Source organism: Canis lupus, chromosome 25 (genome assembly GCF_003254725.2).
Source record: "Canis lupus dingo isolate Sandy chromosome 25, ASM325472v2, whole genome shotgun sequence".
Taxonomy (NCBI): domain Eukaryota; kingdom Metazoa; phylum Chordata; class Mammalia; order Carnivora; family Canidae; genus Canis; species Canis lupus.
The window spans coordinates 28,311,074-28,329,799 of NC_064267.1; the positions used below are offsets into that span (position 1 = coordinate 28,311,074).

Sequence of the window (18,726 nt, forward strand, 5' to 3'; positions counted from 1 at the left end):
AGGTTGGCAGGAAATGAGAGTCCTCATGAGGTCACTCTCAGGGGCTGCGATGCCGTCTATTCCACTCTTTGTCCTCAGGTGCGGTATCGGCTTATCGAGGGCTTCTGTTTCAGTGCTAGCTGTCAGAGCAGAACGGCGTAGAAGCAGAGCGGGCATGGACACGTTCCAGACAGCGCGGAGCGCCCGATTTCTCCCGCCGAGTTCCTCCGCCGCTGTCAAGCCCTCGACCACCTTCAGGAACTACAAGTCCCATCATGCCCCGCGGACGCGCGCCGGGAGCCCCGCGACCGGCCCCGCCCCGCCCCGGCTCCGCCCCCGCCCCGCCCCTCCCGCCCGCAGCCCCCTCCCGCCCGGCCAGTCCCGAAGAGTTGCCCGGTGGCCGCGGCAGACGGAAGCCGAGGGAGATCCTCGGCGGCAGCAGGATGGGGGACTCCAAAGTGAAAGTGGCCGTGCGGATCCGGCCCATGAACCGGAGAGGTGAGAGCCGAGCCTGCCGGGGCCGCCGCGGTGGAGGCGGCAGGTGCCTGGCGCGCCCTTCCCTCAGCCGCGGCCGCCGTGTGGGGTCCGGCCGGCCCCGCCCCTGCAGTCCGCGCGTCCCGGCGAGAGAGCGGCCGGCGCGTCCCGAAATCTCGTCCTGCGCGGGGACGCCCCTCCCCTCGCCCGCACCGCGTCCCGGGCGCCGCGGGGCCCACGTCCCGGTCCGCTGCCCCTTCCGCCGGCGCGCCCGGCCCGCCCCGCCCCGGCGCCCTTTCGCCCTCTCGCCTCCCCTGCCCTTGCCGGAGGGCGCTCTGGTCCCGCGCCCCGGGCTCGCTTCCTCCTCCCCCCTCCGCACCCCTGCCCCTCGCTCGTGCCCCGCCGCGCCCCCCTCCCCCGCTTTCTCCTCGCCGGCTGTCAGAGGGTCCTCACCCCTCCAGCCTGGCCGGAGCAGCCGGGGACCCCGAGGCCCCCACGTCTGTGGCCCGGTCACCCCCAAACCCTACACTTTTGTGTCCGCGGCAGGAAAAAAAAATGGCAGGGAGTTTAGTTTACTCCCGAGAAAGCACTCAAGTGCAAAAAAAATGCCTCTTTTTTTTTTTTTTTTTTAAACTTTCTGTACATTTATCCTGGACGGTCATAAAGAATTGCAAGGACTTTAAAGTTGGGTAAAACAGATGCCCTTCCACCTCCCTGCTTTTTTGCTTTTTTTTTTTTTTTTCACTTGTTGAGATAGTTTTGTTTTTGCTTGCAGTCATATTCGTCATCTCTCCAACAATAAATAGTTTAAGTGCCAAGATTCTTGTGAAATTGTATCTTTCAGACATTCTCTCAATTCTGCAGGGAGGGTAGAGAAAGCAGATAAATCGAGTACATTTTAAATGATCTTTAGTCAAATGGAGTGAAGAGAACCCCCCCCCCCCCCCCAACGCGAAGTACCAAGAGGAGGTGGGCTGGGTCATGGCTTTCCTTACTTACGTAGCAGCGTTGGTTGGGCAAGTGACTTTAAATGAGATAATGTATTTTTGCAAACCCTTTCTATACAGTGGTGTGTTATTGAGGTCACTGTTAAAATCCCAGGAGATGACGCTTCAGTTGATAAGATTCTGAACTAATCAAAATCTTGTGTCAGAGTCACTTCTAAGACGTTTTTGCAATTTCTTTGTTCATAAGTGTTAAGTCTCTCTAGAAATTATGAGTTGTTTTCAGCTTTTCCTTTTCCTTGCTGTCTTTTGTATATATTGAGATACACAGATCAACCAGTCGACAGCATGTTTTGTTGGGTTGCCCTTGTGAAAGTTGGTTGATCTCTTGGAGTCGTATCTTCTATTGGAGTGGGTGATTCCTCGGGTGCCTGCTAGGTCTGTTTAAGGCTGTCACGTGACAGAAGCGTCCTTCCCCCAGCACCCCCCCCCCCCATACTTAAACTAGTGCAGTTTCGGGTTTTCAAGTCTTTCCTTTGACAAAATTAAAGGATCTTAGGTGAACTTTAAAAATTTCAGAAGCTTCTGTCCTTACGTGCGCAGGCATCTTTACTCAAGTTTATTACCGTCATAATGATTAAGAAAAAAAAAGAAAAAGCAAGCCACATAAAACAACTTCATTTGGGTTTTGATTCTGAAAGGGTGATTTGAGCAAATTCTTAAAATTGCCTTTTCAGAAAAAAACTGGGAAATGTCAGTGCTAAAAAGTTGCAGCTAACCAACCATCACAAAAGACCTATCTCACATAATTAGAGAATCCTTCCCTCTCCCCGCCCCCTCCCCCGCCGTGAATTTCATTTTTTGAGGGGAAGTACTGTTGTTCTAAATTGTCATTAGATTGTGATAATTGGCAGTATCAGAGTTTCAGAGGACACACAGAATAATAATTTTAGCTGTGGATTGGATGTTCCTTTGAATTCATTTTCAAATGAAGATTTATACATGGATCCATTACTCTATAAATAGAAGTGGCTTATTGTGGCAAATTGCTTCCCCCTTCATTTAGTGCCATCTCTACCTAGCCTTGTATTTCCTGAATGCATATGGACTTCTTTTTGCTGTGATTACCACAGATAATTAAAGTTGATTCTATTTCTGTTTTGTCATGAAGTCCTCATTTACATATATCTCGAATGCAATGGAATACATTGTAGTGGAATTCTAAAGCCAGTGATTTCTTTTCTTTTCTTTTCTTTTTTTTTTTTTTTTTTTTAAGATTTCATTTTTCAGTAATCTCCACACCCAATGTGGAGTTTGAATTTACAACCCTGAGATTAAGAGTTGCATGCTCCACTGACTGAGCCAGCCAGGCTCCCGTAAAGCCAGTGATTTTTAAACTGCTATCTGGAATTTATTTAAAAAGACTAAAACAGAAGTACATTTCTTTCCAGTAATTTTGGAAAGAATCATATTACTTTGACTAATCATTACTTCTGGGAAAAATAGTGTAATAAGTAAGTAGTAGTGTATACTTACGACAAATAGTAAACTTCTAGTCAGGATTTTTTCTCTTTTAACCTATCAGTTCAAGCTGCAAACTCAGAAATCACTCTTCACAAATAAGAATGAGTAGAGAATGGGTTATCAGGATGAGGAAGTTTTGGCATATAGATTCTGATGTTTGGAATCATATTGGCTGCTCTTTGAGGAAATCTGAAATTTGCAATAAACTTCTAGTGTACCATTAAGTTCTTCATGTGATTCAGTTTCTCTGCTAAGGTATTAAGGTAGTTAGTCGGTTTATTATTTAACATTGATCATGGAAGTAAGAGTTTTGGTCTTTTATGCTAAATTATATGTGGTTTGGGAAACATAGTTGTTTTAACAACATTAAGCAGTATGCTCTAGTTCAATAATAGCAAGAATTATAATGGCTAATGAATATGCTTTTGTTAATAGTATTTTTCTTTTTATATATTTTAACATTGCACTAACAAAACATAAAAGGGAAAAAGTCTATGACATCCTTCCATTCTAACAATTCACACTGTCATTTTCTAATTTCCATTCTGGTTTGTATTCACATGCATGTAATTTTACCTACTTCTAATATTGCAACTTTTGTTTTTGCTTTTCTTCATTTGAAATACGTACTTACGCTGAAGAACAGCTGTAAAATTGTTTTGTCATGAGATCTTGCAGTTCTGCTTGCAGATATTGTTTGGTTTATCATGTTATTTTTCAGACTTGGACAACTCACCAGGTAACTCCGGTTGTGTTCTTCTATATACTGTAAGGAACACCCATTCATACATTATTAACCAGTGTAATTATTAAATGAACTGAAAGGTTTACAAGCATAATTGATAGTACTGGCTAGATCAGTGACACTCTCCTGTTTAGGAATTTGATGTTTTGTAACTCAGGTGGTTTAAAAAACATTTAATATTTACCGAATACCTGCCAGGTGTCTAGTTTATATTAGATATGATGGGATCTTATTGCCTTTCTGCAGGGGGCCTCCCATGTTTAAATGTGTATAAGATCAACTACCAAAATAAATACATTTACATCAAAAGTGTTTGGAAAATCTGTTTCTTACCTATCTAGCTTAAGGTAGTGAAACCAAAAATTACATTGGATATTTAGCTGGATAGTGAAAGGGGTTAATTCAGTTGTTAGGGAAGATGGATAATAAATATATTTCAACAGGCATTTCTCAAGGGTTTACTTTACATTTTATAGTACTTGATGCAGTGAAAGGCACAAAGAGACAGAAGAATGTGACTGTCTGATAAAAGTCAATGCTTAAGTAAATTGTAGCCTAGAATCTCAGGGCAAAGATTGCTATGGAGATATTAAAAATGTTGAAAATCAACATTATTTGACAAAGAAGACAGTTTTCTATGTTAGCAGAAAAAGCAGAATGTAAAACAGTATGTGCATTATGATGATTATTACTCTGTAAAAATGTAAACAGGAATGGCAAGGGCTAGAAAGAAACATGAAAAAATGAAATTGCTTGTTCTTGTCGAGAGACCCTTAAGTCCTGAAAACTCTTCGTGTTGACTTCTCTTATAGTACTCAGCTTTTTAAAGTTGTGCTTTATGGTTCATGGTCATGAGGAAGTGGCTCACACATGAAAAGATAAGATTAAAAGGTAAACAAACATCTATTGCAGATTGCCAGGTGAGTGATCGGCAAATACAGGAATCCAGAGGAGTGCAAGATCCCTGGAGGCCTGGTGATCAGGGAAGGCTTCTGTGGGGAGGGAGAACCTTGATTAGACGTGGAGGGAGGAATCTAATGATTGGAATGGGGTTCATGGTAGCAGGTGAAGAGAGAGCATTGGTTCTTTGGGGAGGAAGTATGGCCCAAGAGCAAAGGCACAGAGACAGGAATGAACCAGGCAAGTTTAGATGGCAGAGGCAGGCTAAACCTGCCAGAAAGGAGGGTTCTGTGAGCTTGAGTGGAGAAGGATGAGATTAGAAAGGTAGGGTGGGGGATCCCTGGATGGCTCAGCCATTTAGCGACTACCTTCAGCCCAGGGCGTGATCCTGGAGACCTGGGATCGGGTCCCACATCGGGCTCCCTGCATGGAGCCTGCTTTGCCCTCTACCTGTGTCTCTGCCTCTCTCTCTCTCTCTCTCTCTCTCTCTCTCTCTGTGTCTCTCATGAATAAATAAAGAAAGTCTTAAAAAAAAAAAAGAAAGAAAGGTAGGGTGGAATTGCGGGGAGCCCTGAGTGCTAGCTAAGCCCAGAAGTCTGGGTTAGGTTGGCTAGTTCATGTGGTCTATTTAGCCCTGTAGAACTTCCATGGATCTTGGACACAAGGATGAAGGAGAAAGATTGCCAGGTCTCAGGGCAGGATGGAAAACCTGGGTAGATGCCTGATTCAGGGCATAGCTGGGTAACATTTAAGAGCAGGGTGGTGAAAATGAAGCCCTGTGAATAGGAAGAATCAGGAGGCTGGTCAAAACTTAGGTAAACCATTGTGACTCAGAAGACAGGTGAAACTGAGGAAGCAAGAAGCTGAGAGAACACTCTGGCAGTCTGTAAAGACACAGGTGATCCTTAGGAAATGAAGGGGCTAGGTAGTGAGATTCTGAAACAGGAAGGTGGTTTTGACCCTGAGGCCATTGCTGGTCCCACAGAATAACTGGTAATGGAGTTGAGGTTGTCTATGGATGGAAATTTCTGACATACTTTCTAAAACAGAAGATCCTTGTTTTCTAGCATCTGCTTGATATGCTAATGGAGAATGAGACACACATCTATTACAACATTGTTTTGTTTCTGTTGTCCACTCAATGACTGAAATTGGGATTTATACATACAGGGTAAGAGGCTTTTGGAGAAGAAAGTACAAATTTATATGATAAAATAAAAATTTGTTTGAGTTGGCATTTACTTTTACCCCCCTTACCTCCACAAAGCAATGACGAATATCTAACTTTTCCAGTCCTTAAGATCTGAAGATGAAGGAAACCACTGACAAAACTATTCATTAAGCTGATGAATGGAGATGTTTATTGAGTAGAAATGGATTATTATTGATCTCTCAGCTTGCTGATCGTGTTCCCCTTGTGTTCAACAGAGCACATTAAAAAAAAAAAACAACTTGGCAGAGATGAGCAGTGTAATTTATGGGGAAATGTGTGACACTCACTGGCCTCTGGGACACAAAACCATGACTTAATTGGTAACTGGGCTTGAGCTTTCAGGTGCTGTAGATATCTTTAAAAAGTGGTATTAGCCCATTCAATAGGTGTTGATTGAAGAAAAGAATAGCTACTTGTTTGTGAGAGTTTTCTGTTTGTGAGCTACAGAGCTCAGGACTTTTTTTTTTTTTTAGGTTTATTTATTTGAGAGAGAGAAAAAGAGCATAAGTGGGGTGAGGGACAGAGGGAGAAGCAGACTCCCTGCTGAGCAGAGAGCCCCATGTGGGGCTTGATCCCAGGACTCCAGGATCATGACCTGAGCCAAAGGCAGATGCTAACTGACTGAGCCACTCAGGTGCCCCAGAGTTTGGTACTTTTTAAGCGATACTCTTCAAACAAAACTTTGAAATGGAGTAATCATTTAACAGAATCTCAGAGAGGGGGCAAGTAAACTTCCCCAGAATTACAAGACAAATATTTTCAGCCTGAATTTCACCTACTGTGCCATTAAACCCTGTGCTTTCACTATTGTTTTGGACATGATAATCTTTAAAGGGACCTTGCATTTTTGAGTTTACATAATTTTCAAAGATGTGTAGGATATGTGAGAAGCATAAGTCATGATCTTTGACTAAAGGAGCTCACTGTCTTCTTGATAATAGAGATGCACAGGTGAGTCAATTATAAGAATATATGTACACAGTGATGCTAGTGCATTAAGAATTAAAGGAATAGGAGTAAGACTTGAGAGTGGTAAGGACTGTGTTGGAGACCATGGGCAGGTAGATGGGGTACACAAGTCATTGGAATTAATCTGTTTTTACCCTGCTAAGCTTATAAGTTAGCTAGTTAACTGTTTCATGGTTGTTGGTAGGAGACATGGGACTTCTGGGCCAGAGGACTTACTCATGGCATGGCAAGCAGTGTGAGCAGCTCCCCTTGCTTGCCAATCCCACAAGGGTGTGGAAAGTCCAGATAGATGGTGTGCAAGCAGTGAGTTTGTGCTGCATCTGAGGAACACTGGGCTTGGGGAATCCATTGTTTTAAGTGGTAAGCAAGCCTGCTCTTTGTCCAGAAGGAAGACTTTGTCCCTCAGGGTTGCTGGCTACAAACACAGTCCTGAGTGAGGGGTTGGATAAAGAACATCTATGGCCTAGCATTTTAGGTATACCCAGCAAGAATGTGTCAAGGTGACATGGAAGCAACTGAAATTTAGGAAATACAGGAAGACTGCAAAGTTTCTGGTTTAGATGATTTAGATGACTAAGTAAATGAATGTTGGGGTCATTGACATCAGAAATATAGGAGAAGCAGGTTTTAAGGTGGAGGTATAGGAAATGATGAGTTTTATTCTTGGATATTCAACAATATTTAGTCCTTATCACAGGCTGTATGCTGCACCTACAAATATAAATAAGGTATCGTGTATACTTGGAAGAAACTATACAGACTTGTTGAGTTTTAGACGTCTGAAGTCTAGTCAAGTGGGTGGATCCAGTATGCTGTTGCATATGAGTCTGAACCTAAGGGACTGGAGATGTGTGTAGAGTCATACATTTGGGAGTCATTACTGTAGGTAGAAGATAGAGTACCAAATTAAGGTGTGTGTGAAGGAGGAGGTCATAGAGCCAAGAAGAGAGACATATGAGGAGAGGCAAGTTAAAGTAACACGAAAGCCCAGGAGGCCCCTGGGTGGCACAGTTGGCTAAGAGACCAACTCTTGGTTTCAGCTTAGATTGTGATCTCAGGGTTGTGAGATAAAGCTCCATGTCGAGCCCCATGTTGGGCTCTGTGCTCAGTGCAGAGTCTGCTTGGGATTCTCTCTCCCCCTCTGCCCCTCCCACTTGTTCACTCTCTCTCTCTCAAATAAATAAGCAAATAAGTCTTAAAAAAAAAAAGTAATAGGAAAGCCTAGAGAGAAAATATGTCAAAGAATGAATAGTTGGTAGCCAGATAACACAGGAATGGCACGTAATAATTGTGTTCAGTAGATTTGGCATAATGGCAATCAGTGGTAATTTTCAGAATAATTTTGACTGGATAAATGAATTAGTGTTTGTGTGTTAATAATAGTGGGCTGAGAAATAAGTGGGTTGCCAGTATGGTGGCAGTGAATACACAATTTTTTTTTTTTCAAAAAACTTCATTTAGAAGGGAAGGGTAAAGAGTCGTATCTGGAGTTGTATTAGGAACAGACCTTTTTTATGAGATGTTCAAGCTTCATTATAGACAGAACCAATAGGGAAATTTTTGAAGTACGGGAAGAAGAGGATAATTATGTAATGAGAAGGCCTGGAGAGCATAATTTTCTTGATGAGGTAGATTGTGAGGTTATTTGAGAGTGAGAAGAATTGGTTTGACTGGGATCTTGAGAGTAGTGAGTGTTTAGAAATTGAAGAACTCTAACCATATTTTATATCTATTGAGGGTTGTGAGATCATTCTTTCTAATTTTTTTGAGATATAATTCATCAAAACTGTACAATTCAGTGGTTTTGGTGTATTTGCAGAGTTGTGCAACCATCACCAATATCTGGTTGCAGAACATGTTCATCATTCCAAAGAGAGACTCTGTCCCCACTCGCAGTCACTGTCTACACCCCCCCCCCAAACACACCCGTCCTTCTTCCTTGCCCCTGGCAACCATTGCTCTACTTCTTGTCTCTATGGATTTGCCTATTCTGGGCATTTCATATAAATGGAATCATGCAGTATGTGGACTTTTGTATCTGACTTTTTTCCCGCTTGGTATAATGTATTCAGGGTTTATCTGTGTTGTAGCATGAGTCGGTACTCATTTCTTTTTAAAGTTGAATAATATTACGTGATACAGATATGCTGCATTTGTTTACTCATTGATTACTTGGTGGGCATTTGGCTTGTTTACACTTTTTGGCTATTATGAATGCTTCTGTGAACATTTGTGTATAACTTTTTGTGTAGATGTATATTTTTATTTCTTTTGGGTGTATATATACATAGAAGTGGAATTGCTGGGTCATCCAGTAACTCTAACTTTTGAGGAACTGCTATATTGTTTTCCAAAGTGACTGCACCATTTTATATTCTCACCAACAACATATGAAAGTTCTGATTTTTCCATGTCCTTAACAACACTTCATTTTTTTTTAAAAGATTTTATTTATTTATTCATGAGAGACACACGCAGAGAGGCAGAGATACAGGCAGAGGGAGAAGCAGGCTTCCTGTAGGGAGCCTGATGTGGGACTCGATCCCGAGACTCCAGGATCACACCCTGGGCTGAAGGCAGGTGCCAAACCACTGAGCCACCCAGGGATCCCCATGCTTTGTCTGTCTTTTTGATTATTGCCATCCTAGTGTATGTGAAGTAGTATCTCCTTGTGGTTTTGATTTTCATTTCTCCAGTGTCTAATGATGTTGAACATCTTTTCATGTATTTATTGGCTATTTGTAGATCTTTGGAGAGATTTCTATTCAAATTATTGTTTTATTTTATTTTTATTTTTATTTTAAGTAGGCTCCAGACCCAGTGTGGAGCCCAACATAGGGCTTGAGCTCCTGACCCTGAAATCAAGACCTGAGTTGAGGGGCACCTGGGTGGCTCAGTTGGTTAAACATCCAACTCTTGCTTTCAGTTCAGGTCATTTCAGTTCCGATCTCATGGTCCTGGGATCAAGCCCCACGTTGGGCTCCGTGCTCAGCTCAGCTGGGAGTCTGCTTGAGGATTCTCTTTATCTCTCTCTCTCTCTCTCTCCTTCTGTCCCTCCCCTTGTTCTCTCTTTCTCTCTCAAGTAAATAAATAAATCTTAAAAAAAAAAAAGGCCTGAGCTGAGATAAAAAAGTTGGATGCTCAACTGACATAGCCACCCAGGCACCCCTCAAACTATCATTTTAAAAATTGTTTTGTCTTTTTATTATTGAGCTAGTAGAATTATTTATGTATTTTGAATGCTAGTCCCTTAGCAGATAAATGACATCATATAAGGAATCATGACCTAGTTCAAGGTCATGTGGATTTATGCCTGTATTTTCTTCTAAGAGTTTTATAGTTTTAGACTTTATATTTATGTCTTTGATCCATTTGGAGTTAATTTTTGAATGTGATGTGAGGTAGAAGTTGAAGTTCATCCTATTCCATGTGGATATCTAGTTGTCCCAGCACCATTTGTTGAAGTGACAGTACTTTTCCCGTTGGATTGTCTTGGCACTCTTGTCGAAAATCAATTGACTTGAATTTAAGAGTAAGTTACAATTAGGTTTTTAGGAACATGACTGGTAGGAGGTAAAGGGAGGTACATTTATATTTCTGAGTAGTATATTTTGTTTGAAAATTATTATTTTCTGGAGAATTAGAAAACAGATTACTAAGTGGGCAATTCAGACTTACTTTATCCTCACTGAGAAAGATGCATTTCCTCAGATGGAGCATGAGTTATGTAAAGGGAGTATCCCAGACCCCGCCCATCTTTCACTATGATGTCATTGAGGAATGAGCCATAGCTGATTTATACATTGAAGGAGGACTTGTTTCAAATTATTGTTCACTTTTACAGGGTGACTAATTTGCTGGCTGAGTAAGCTGAATTGTCAGCTGTTAATATTTTAATACTCATCTTGAGGAACTTGACTAGAAAAGGATCGTGTTTGGGAAATAATATGGGATCTTTAATATTAGTGAAGGAAATTTCTTTCTTTTTTCTAAGGACTCATGCTTACATTGAAGCATTCGTGGTTCTAAGTACAGTAGAGCTTCAGAAGTCATGACATAAACTTATAGTATTACTTAACTTTAAGATCACTCTGGTTTTTTATTGGTTTTTAGACATAGTACTAATTAAATCCCAATCTCATTATTACAGGATTACTAGGAATAAACTGTTGTGCATGTGTTACTTATTATAATAATGGTGAGCATTTAGTGCTATTTTTTTTATTGTGGTATATATACATATATAACATAAAATTTACCGTCTTAAACCATTTTTTACTTGTAAAGATTTTATTTATTCATGAGAGAGACAGACAGAGAAGCAGAGACATAGGCAGAGGGAGAAGCAGGCTCCCCACAGGAGCCCGATGTGGAACTCCATCCAGGATCCCAGGATCACACCCTGAGCCACAGGCAGACGCTCAACCACTGAGCCACCCAGGTGTCCCATCTTAAACCATTTTTAAGTGTACAGCTTAGTGGCATTAAGTTGTTATGTAACCATCACCACTCTCTGTGTCTAGAACATTTTTAACTTCTAAAACTGAAACTCTGTATTTGTTGCCCCTTAAGCCCAGCCCCTGGCATCTACCATCTTACTTTCTATCTCTATGAATTTGACCACTCTAGGTAGGTACCTGATATAAGTGAAATCATATAGTATTTGTCTAGCTTATCTCACTTGGCATAATATCAAGGTTTATCTATGTTTTTTAGCAGGATTTCATTCCTTTTTAAGGTTGAATAATATTCCATTGAATTATACCACATTTTGTTTTTCTATTGATTCATCAATGGACACTTGGATTGTTTCACCTTTTGGTTGTTGTGAATGCTACTATGAACCTGGAACTACTTTAATGCTGTTTTTGCAAAGGCACTTGTAGCAGCTAGGTCCTTATCTTTTTAATCTAAGAATTGTTCCAAACTAAGGAACCTATTTATCTTTTGGATTTTCAGTAAGCATTTAAAAACATTTTCTTTTTAGTTTTTATTTTCTTTTTAGTTTTTAAAATTCAGATTAAATTTAAGGTCCAAGTTTGTTATTGTTAATTACTGCTTGCTTTCTCAGCAGTGTAGAGCAAGAAGTTTTTTTTTTTTTTTTAAGGTTTTTTATTTATTAATGAGAGAGAGAGAGGCAGAGACACAGGCAGAGGGAGAAGTAGGCTCCATGCAGGGAGCCTGATGTGGGACTCGATCCAGGGTCTCCAGGATCACAACCCAGGCTGAAGGCGGCGCTAAACTGCTGAGCCACCCGGGCTGCCCTAGAGCAAGAAGTTTTTTTTATTTATTTATTTATTTATTTATTTATTTATTTATTTATTTATTTATTTATTTATTTATTTATTTAAAAAAAATTTTTTTTTTAAAAATTTTTTTTAAGTTAATTTATTTATTTATGATAGTCATCAGAGAGCGAGAGAGAGAGAGAGAGAGAGAGAGGCAGAGACACAGGCAGAGGGAGAAGCAGGCTCCATGCACCGGGAGCCCGATGTGGGATTCGATCCGGGGTCTCCAGGATCACGCCCTGGGCCAAAGGCAGGCGCCAAACCACTGCGCCACCCAGGGATCCCGAGCAAGAAGTTTTTTTTTTTTTTTTTTTTTTTTTTTATGATAGGCACACAGTGAGAGAGAGAGAGGCAGAGACACAGGCAGAGGGAGAAGCAGGCTCCATGCACCGGGAGCCCGATGTGGGATTCGATCCCGGGTCTCCAGGATCGCGCCCTGGGCCAAAGGCAGGCGCCAAACCGCTGCGCCACCCAGGGATCCCCCGAGCAAGAAGTTTTAAATGGAGAAAGTTTCGTACTTAGAGTCTTGTTGCAATGTAATTTTTTTTTTTTAAGATTTTATTTTTATGATATCTCTACACCCAGCGTGGGGCTTGAACTCACAATCCAGAGATCAAGAGTTGCATGCTCTATTGACTGAGCCAGCCAGGTGCCCCTTTTACTATAATTGAAATCAACCAACTAGTAACATGTGATGGTATTTTACCTATAACATTTATAATAAATGTTTTTCATTTCTGACCCTTAAACTTTCTTCAAATTTCACTGCTTTTATTTGCTTGGGTGTGTGTCCTACATGTTCCACCCATATTATAAGCAGCCTTGTTTTAATATCTATCCATCACTCAGTAGAATCAGAGTGGGAATTTTGTTTGGTTAAAAATTGAGCTAATAAAGTGAAGATAGTGTTTATATCTTAAAGGCCACTTTCCATGGGTGTTAGATGTAGGGACATTTGTAACTGTTGCAGTCTTTAGGACAAAATGAATTTGGGTTGGGTATATTAGTTATAAGGTGATTCTATGTATTGCATAGGGTTTTCCAGGGATTGGTTCATCATGGCATTTAATGGTTCCAAATTATTAGTTCTATTTAATGAAGTCATGAGGCAGAGAATGGAGGAGCTGTGAGGAGGATAGGGGAAAAGCATACAAATATATTGAAGGAAAATGTTTGGATTCCCTCTCAATTCAAGATCATTTGAAATGAGGCAGGGCAGTTAGTGAGAAAATATTTGAGTTACAGTTTTTCAGTCATGCATTCTAACTGCATGCAGAACTATACATGCAACTCCCTTGCTCAGACCAAACATTCTCGCAAGACACTAATAACTAACTTTGTGGTGGGTGGTGAGATAGTAAGTAGATTCTGAGTCATACAGTATAATTTCCGGAGATTTGGTAATACATTTGTGTATGATATGGGTTTGACTGTCAGGGACCAGCCAATACAATATGGTCAGAAACCATTAAGGAGTAGTATTAAGAAAGTGTGATGATCACAAACTTTCCTGAACTCTGGGCCTATAGACCTTAGTGCTAGTTAACCACAGTGGAACATTTATTTGCTGCTTTGGGATTAGTCTTCCACACCTAGGTAAAACATAGTTCTGTAGTTTTTGTTTCAGTTTTCTTTTTTTTTTTTAATTTTTATTTATTTGTGATAGTCACACAGAGAGAGAGAGAGAGAGGCAGAGACATAGGCAGAGGGAGAAGCAGGCTCCATGCACCGGGGGCCTGATGTGGGATTCGATCCCGGGTCTCCAGGATCACGCCCTGGGCCAAAGGCAGTCGCCAAACCGCTGTGCCACCTGGGGATCCCTGTTTCAGTTTTCTTTGCCTGAAAGATGTGCTGGCTAAAAGAAAGACCACTACATTTTTTGTACTTCTAGAATGTATCTTTGAGAACAAATGCAGAAAAACCAATATAAGAAACATTGTGGCAGGTACAGGGAGGGAGATTTTTGTTTTTGCTTTTTTGTATTTACATAACTCAGTTATGTAAATTAAAATGAAAGAAATGACCTTCTCTGGCAGTGGAAATGCTCTTAAGTTATAATGAGTATGACATTGACATTTGGCCAAGGTTCTTTGGGAAATACAAAATAGCACTAATGTAGTGCAGCTCTTTTCCTTAGAGCTTATTTTTTGGTAATGGAGATAAGGCAAACAGTTTCATACTTTGCGTCAGAAAAATATAAGAATATAAAAATATGAGGGGCGCCTGGGTGGTTCAATTGGTTGAGTGTCCAACTGTTGATTTTGGATTAGGTCATCATCTCAGGGTCATGAGCTCAAGACTTATGTCATTGGGCCCTGTGCTTAGTGTGGAGCCTGCTTGAGTGTTTCTTTTTTCCTCTCCCTCTGCCCTTCCCTCCGCTTATGTTCACTCTCTGTCTCTCTCAAGTAAAAAGTAAGTCTTAAAAAAAAGAATATAAAAATATGAGAACATAAACATGCCATGGCCATACTTAAAAAAATAGCTTTATTGGAAAAAAAAGGAAAAATAGCTTTATTGAGATATAAGTCACATATCATACAATTCAACCATCTCAGTGGTTTTTATCATGCTCACATAATTATGCAGTTATCAGCATAATCAATTTTAGTACATCTTCTTACCCTCAATAGAAAACTATACCCATGTAACCGCATGGTGACTATAGTTAGTGATACTGTATTGCATATTTGAAGGTTGCTAAGAGAATAGATATTAAAAGTTCTCATAATGAAAATATTTTTTGTAATTATGTATGGTGACATGTTAATTATTAATTAGACTTGTGTGGTGAGTATTTTGCAATGTATACAAATAGGGAATCATGTTGTACACCCGAAACTAATATAATGTTATATGTCAATTATACCTCAATTAAAAATAAGCAAAACACCATCCCTATTAGCAGTCACTCCCTAGCTGTAGGCAATAACTAGTCTATTTTCTGTCTCTATTTGCCTATTCTGGACATTTCAAAATGGGTAGAATCATATAACGTGGCTTCTTTCACTTTGCACAAGCTTCATTCATGTTGTAATATGTATCAGTACCTTATTCCTTTTAATTGCCAAATATTCCATTTTATAGATATACTAAATTTATCCATTCATTAGTTGATGGACATTTGGATTGTTCCCCTTTTTGGCTGTTATGAATAGCCAAATACTAGTGTTATTTATGGATAAGCTTTTGTGTAGACCTAGGTTGTAATTTCTATAATATAATATAATATAATATAATATAATATAATATAATATAATATAATATAATAAATATCTCTTAGATAATATATACCTAGAAGTGGAATTGATGGGTCATATATCAACTTTCTGTTTAACCTTTTGAAGAACTGCCAGACTGTTTTCCAAAGTAACTGCACCATTTTACATTCCCATCAGTAATGTGTGAGGGTTCCATTTTTCCGTATCATCACTAACACTTGTTATTATCTGTCTTTTTTACTGTAATTATGCTAGTGAGTGTGAGTGGTATTTTATTGTATTTTTGATGTACATTTCCCAATGTGTAATGATTTTGGGCATCTTATCTTCTTGGCCAGTTTTGTATCCACTTTTTTTTAGAGATGTCTATTCAGTTTGATTGCCATTTAAAAATTGGATTATTTGCCTTTTTATTATTGAGTTGTAAGAGTTCTTTATGTTTTCTGATGCAGGTTCCTTATGAAATATATAATTTACAAATTATTTACAAATTTGTTCGATTCTTTGGGTTGTCTTTTTGCCCTCTTGACAGCATCCTTTGAAGTACAAAAGTTTTTTTTTTTAATTTATTTATTCATGGGGGTGGGAGGAGAGGGAGAGAGAGGCAGAGACACGGGCAGAGGGAGAAGCAGGCTCCATGCTGGGAGCCTGATGTGGGACTTGATCCCGGGTCTCCAGGATCACACCCTGGGCTGAAGGCGGCACTAAACTGCTGAGCCACCTGGGCTGCCCTGAAGTACAAGAGTTTTTCATTTTAATGCTCTCCAAGTTATCTACTTTTCCTTTTGTTGCTTGTGCTTTTAGTGTCTAAGAAACCTTTACCTAACCCAACATCATGTGAGTTTACCCTTATGTTTTCTTCTAAGAATTTTTTAGTTTTAGCTTTTACACATTTATGTCTGATCTTTTGGAATTAATTTTTGTGTATGGTGTTCATTCTTTTCGCATGTGGATATCCAGTTGTCCCACGACTGTTTTCTGAAAAGACTGTAGTTTCCTCACTGGATTGTCTTGTTAAAGTCGCTGGTCACAAATATGACAGTATATTTCAGTACTGTCTGTTCCATTGATCTATATGTCTGTCCTTCTGCCCTTATAGTAGTCACTACCATCTTGATTACTGTAGCTTCTTAATTAAGTTTGACATTAGTGAGTGCAGTCTTTCTACTTTGTCCTTTTTCAAGAATATTTGGCTATTCTGGGTCTCACACATTTCTATATAGATTTAGGATTAGCTTGGCTTAAAAAAAAACTAGCTGGGATTTTGATAGGGATTACCTTGAATTTTGTAGACCAATTTGGGGTGTATTGCCATCTTAATAATATTAAGTCTTTCAATTCATGAGTGTAAAATAACTTCCCATTTATTTCAGTCTTGAATTTCAACGTTTTGGAATTTTCATTGTATAAGTTTTGTACTTTTTTTTTTAAAGATTTTATTTATTTATTCATGAGACACACACACACACAGAGGCAGAGACACAGGCAGAGGGAGAAGCAGCCTCCATGCAGGGAGCCTGATGTGGGACTCAAACCCAGGACTCCAGGATCATGCCCTGGGCCGAGGGCGGGCGCTAAACTGCTGAGCCACCCAGGTGTCCCAAGTTTTATACTTCTTTTAAATTTATTCCTAAGTAGTTAAGTCTTTTTGATGCTATTATAAATTGTTTTCTTAACTCTGCTTCTGGGTTTTATATTGCTGGTGTATAGAAACACAACTGATTTGCGTATGTTGATCATGTATCCTATGACTTTGCAAGACTTGTTTATTCTAATAGTTTTTAAATGGATTCCTTTGAGGGCAGCTCAGCGGTTTAGCCCCACCTTCAGCCCAGGCGTGATCCTGGAGACCCGGGATCCTGTCCCGCGTCTGGCTCCCTGCATGGAGCCTGCTTCTCCCTCTGCCCGTGTCTCTGCCTCTCTCTCTCGCCCTCTCTCTCTCTTCTCTGTGTAGTCTCATGACTAAATAAATAAAATCTTTAAAAAAGAATAAATGGATTCCTTTGAATTTTCTATGTACAAGATGACATCATTGCAAATAGAGATAATTTTACTTCTTTTTTTCAATCTGGATCCCTTTTATTTATCTTGCCTAACTGCCCTGACCAGAACTTCTAGAACAGTGTTGAGTAGAAGTTACTGCCATAGAACTTCCTTGTCTTATTCCTGATGTTTGAGGGTGAGCCATTTAGTCTTTCACCACTAAGCATGATGTTAGCTGCAGATTTTAGTAGATGTTCTTTATCAGGTTGAGAAGTTCTCTTCTATTCCTAGTTTGAGTGTTTTTATCATGAAAGAGTGTTGGATTTTTGTCAAATGATTTTTCTGGAATAAAATTACTTTGAAAATGACTATTTTCTCTCTTTTTTTTTTTTTCTCTCTCTCTCTCTTTTTTATCTGCAGAAATTGACTTGCATACCAAATGTGTGGTGGATGTAGATGAAAACAAAGTTATACTTAGTCCTGTAAATACTAATCTTTCCAAAGGAGATGTCCGGTAAGTTAAGACACAATGTTCTGTTCGGTGGATTTTTTTAAATGACTGAGTGCGATGATGGCTCCTGAGCTGAATTCAGCTTAGCAAATAGCAAATGCTTAATTACAGTGTGAAGACATAAAGCTGTCTAAGAGTGAGGTGTATAGTATGGAATGACCAAGTGCTAGAATGAGTGTTATAGATAGCAATTGTACCAGAAGCTCAGAAAAGAGGGCTTTAAGTCAGAAGGTGAAGTAACTGAGGAAGCCTTCTTGAAGGAGATGGTGGCAGCCAGAGGATCAGCAAGATGTAAATGGGAAGAAGTGGGGGTAGAACAGAAGGCCTTTACGTTGTTCCTCAGCTTAGGTTGCTTTAAATTTTGCTACTGTCAGAGCCCATTTCAAGTACTCCTTCTTCTCCCAGGCTTTCCTGCATCCTGCAGTGATTCCTCTCCTCCGAATCCCTGTAAGCTATCATTTGTACTACCCGACTGAATTATTATTATATGTTTTGGATTGCTGCTTGTAACTCGGAAAGTTAATTTAATCAAATAAGGTAGGGTCAGATTACAGAAGACCTTGAAAGACAGTAAGGGAATTTGGCCTGTATTTTGGTGGGTAAGATGTCATCTTTGACAGTTTTTTCATATTGTATTTAAAGAGGTGGATACGGAAAAAGTTGTCTGTTGGCCATGTAGAGAATGGTTGCCAAGTGGAGGAAGACTGGCTGGCTTCTCATAGAGATCAACTTGATTTCAGAGATGTTTTTCTAATGACCCTGGAAGTGAATGGCACAAATTAGTGCCTTCCATGGTGCTTTGCATGAAGTAGATTAAACTTAAACTTCAGAGACAATGTTGTGTATGGAAATACAGAAGGCACTCCATAAATGTTCTTTCAGGTTGAGTAATTGAGTTGAAAGGGCATTAGACTTGAAGTCAGAAAATCTTAAGTTGAACCCGTACTTAACTATGTTGTTTTTAACTAGTAGCTTCTA

General features: G+C 39.9%; 1 protein-coding gene and 1 long non-coding RNA gene across 2 annotated transcripts in view; one reads left to right on the forward strand and one right to left on the reverse strand.

Moving 5' to 3' along the window:
• The first annotated feature begins 332 nt into the window (after positions 1-332).
• The window catches only part of KIF13B (kinesin family member 13B), a 203,481-nt gene continuing 185,087 nt past the window's right edge, over positions 333-18,726 (forward strand). The window contains exons 1-2 of the mRNA XM_049100832.1: positions 333-477; positions 17,658-17,751. Coding sequence (XP_048956789.1) covers positions 423-477; positions 17,658-17,751 — 149 coding nt within the window. The 5' untranslated portion in view covers positions 333-422. The remainder of the gene's footprint in view (positions 478-17,657; positions 17,752-18,726) is intronic.
• Positions 1,065-10,485, reverse strand: LOC112669671 (uncharacterized). Its single transcript, XR_003142437.3, has 3 exons — positions 10,427-10,485; positions 3,552-3,687; positions 1,065-1,311 (listed from the first exon to the last, which is right to left on the reverse strand). It is a non-coding gene; the product is annotated as an uncharacterized LOC112669671 (long non-coding RNA).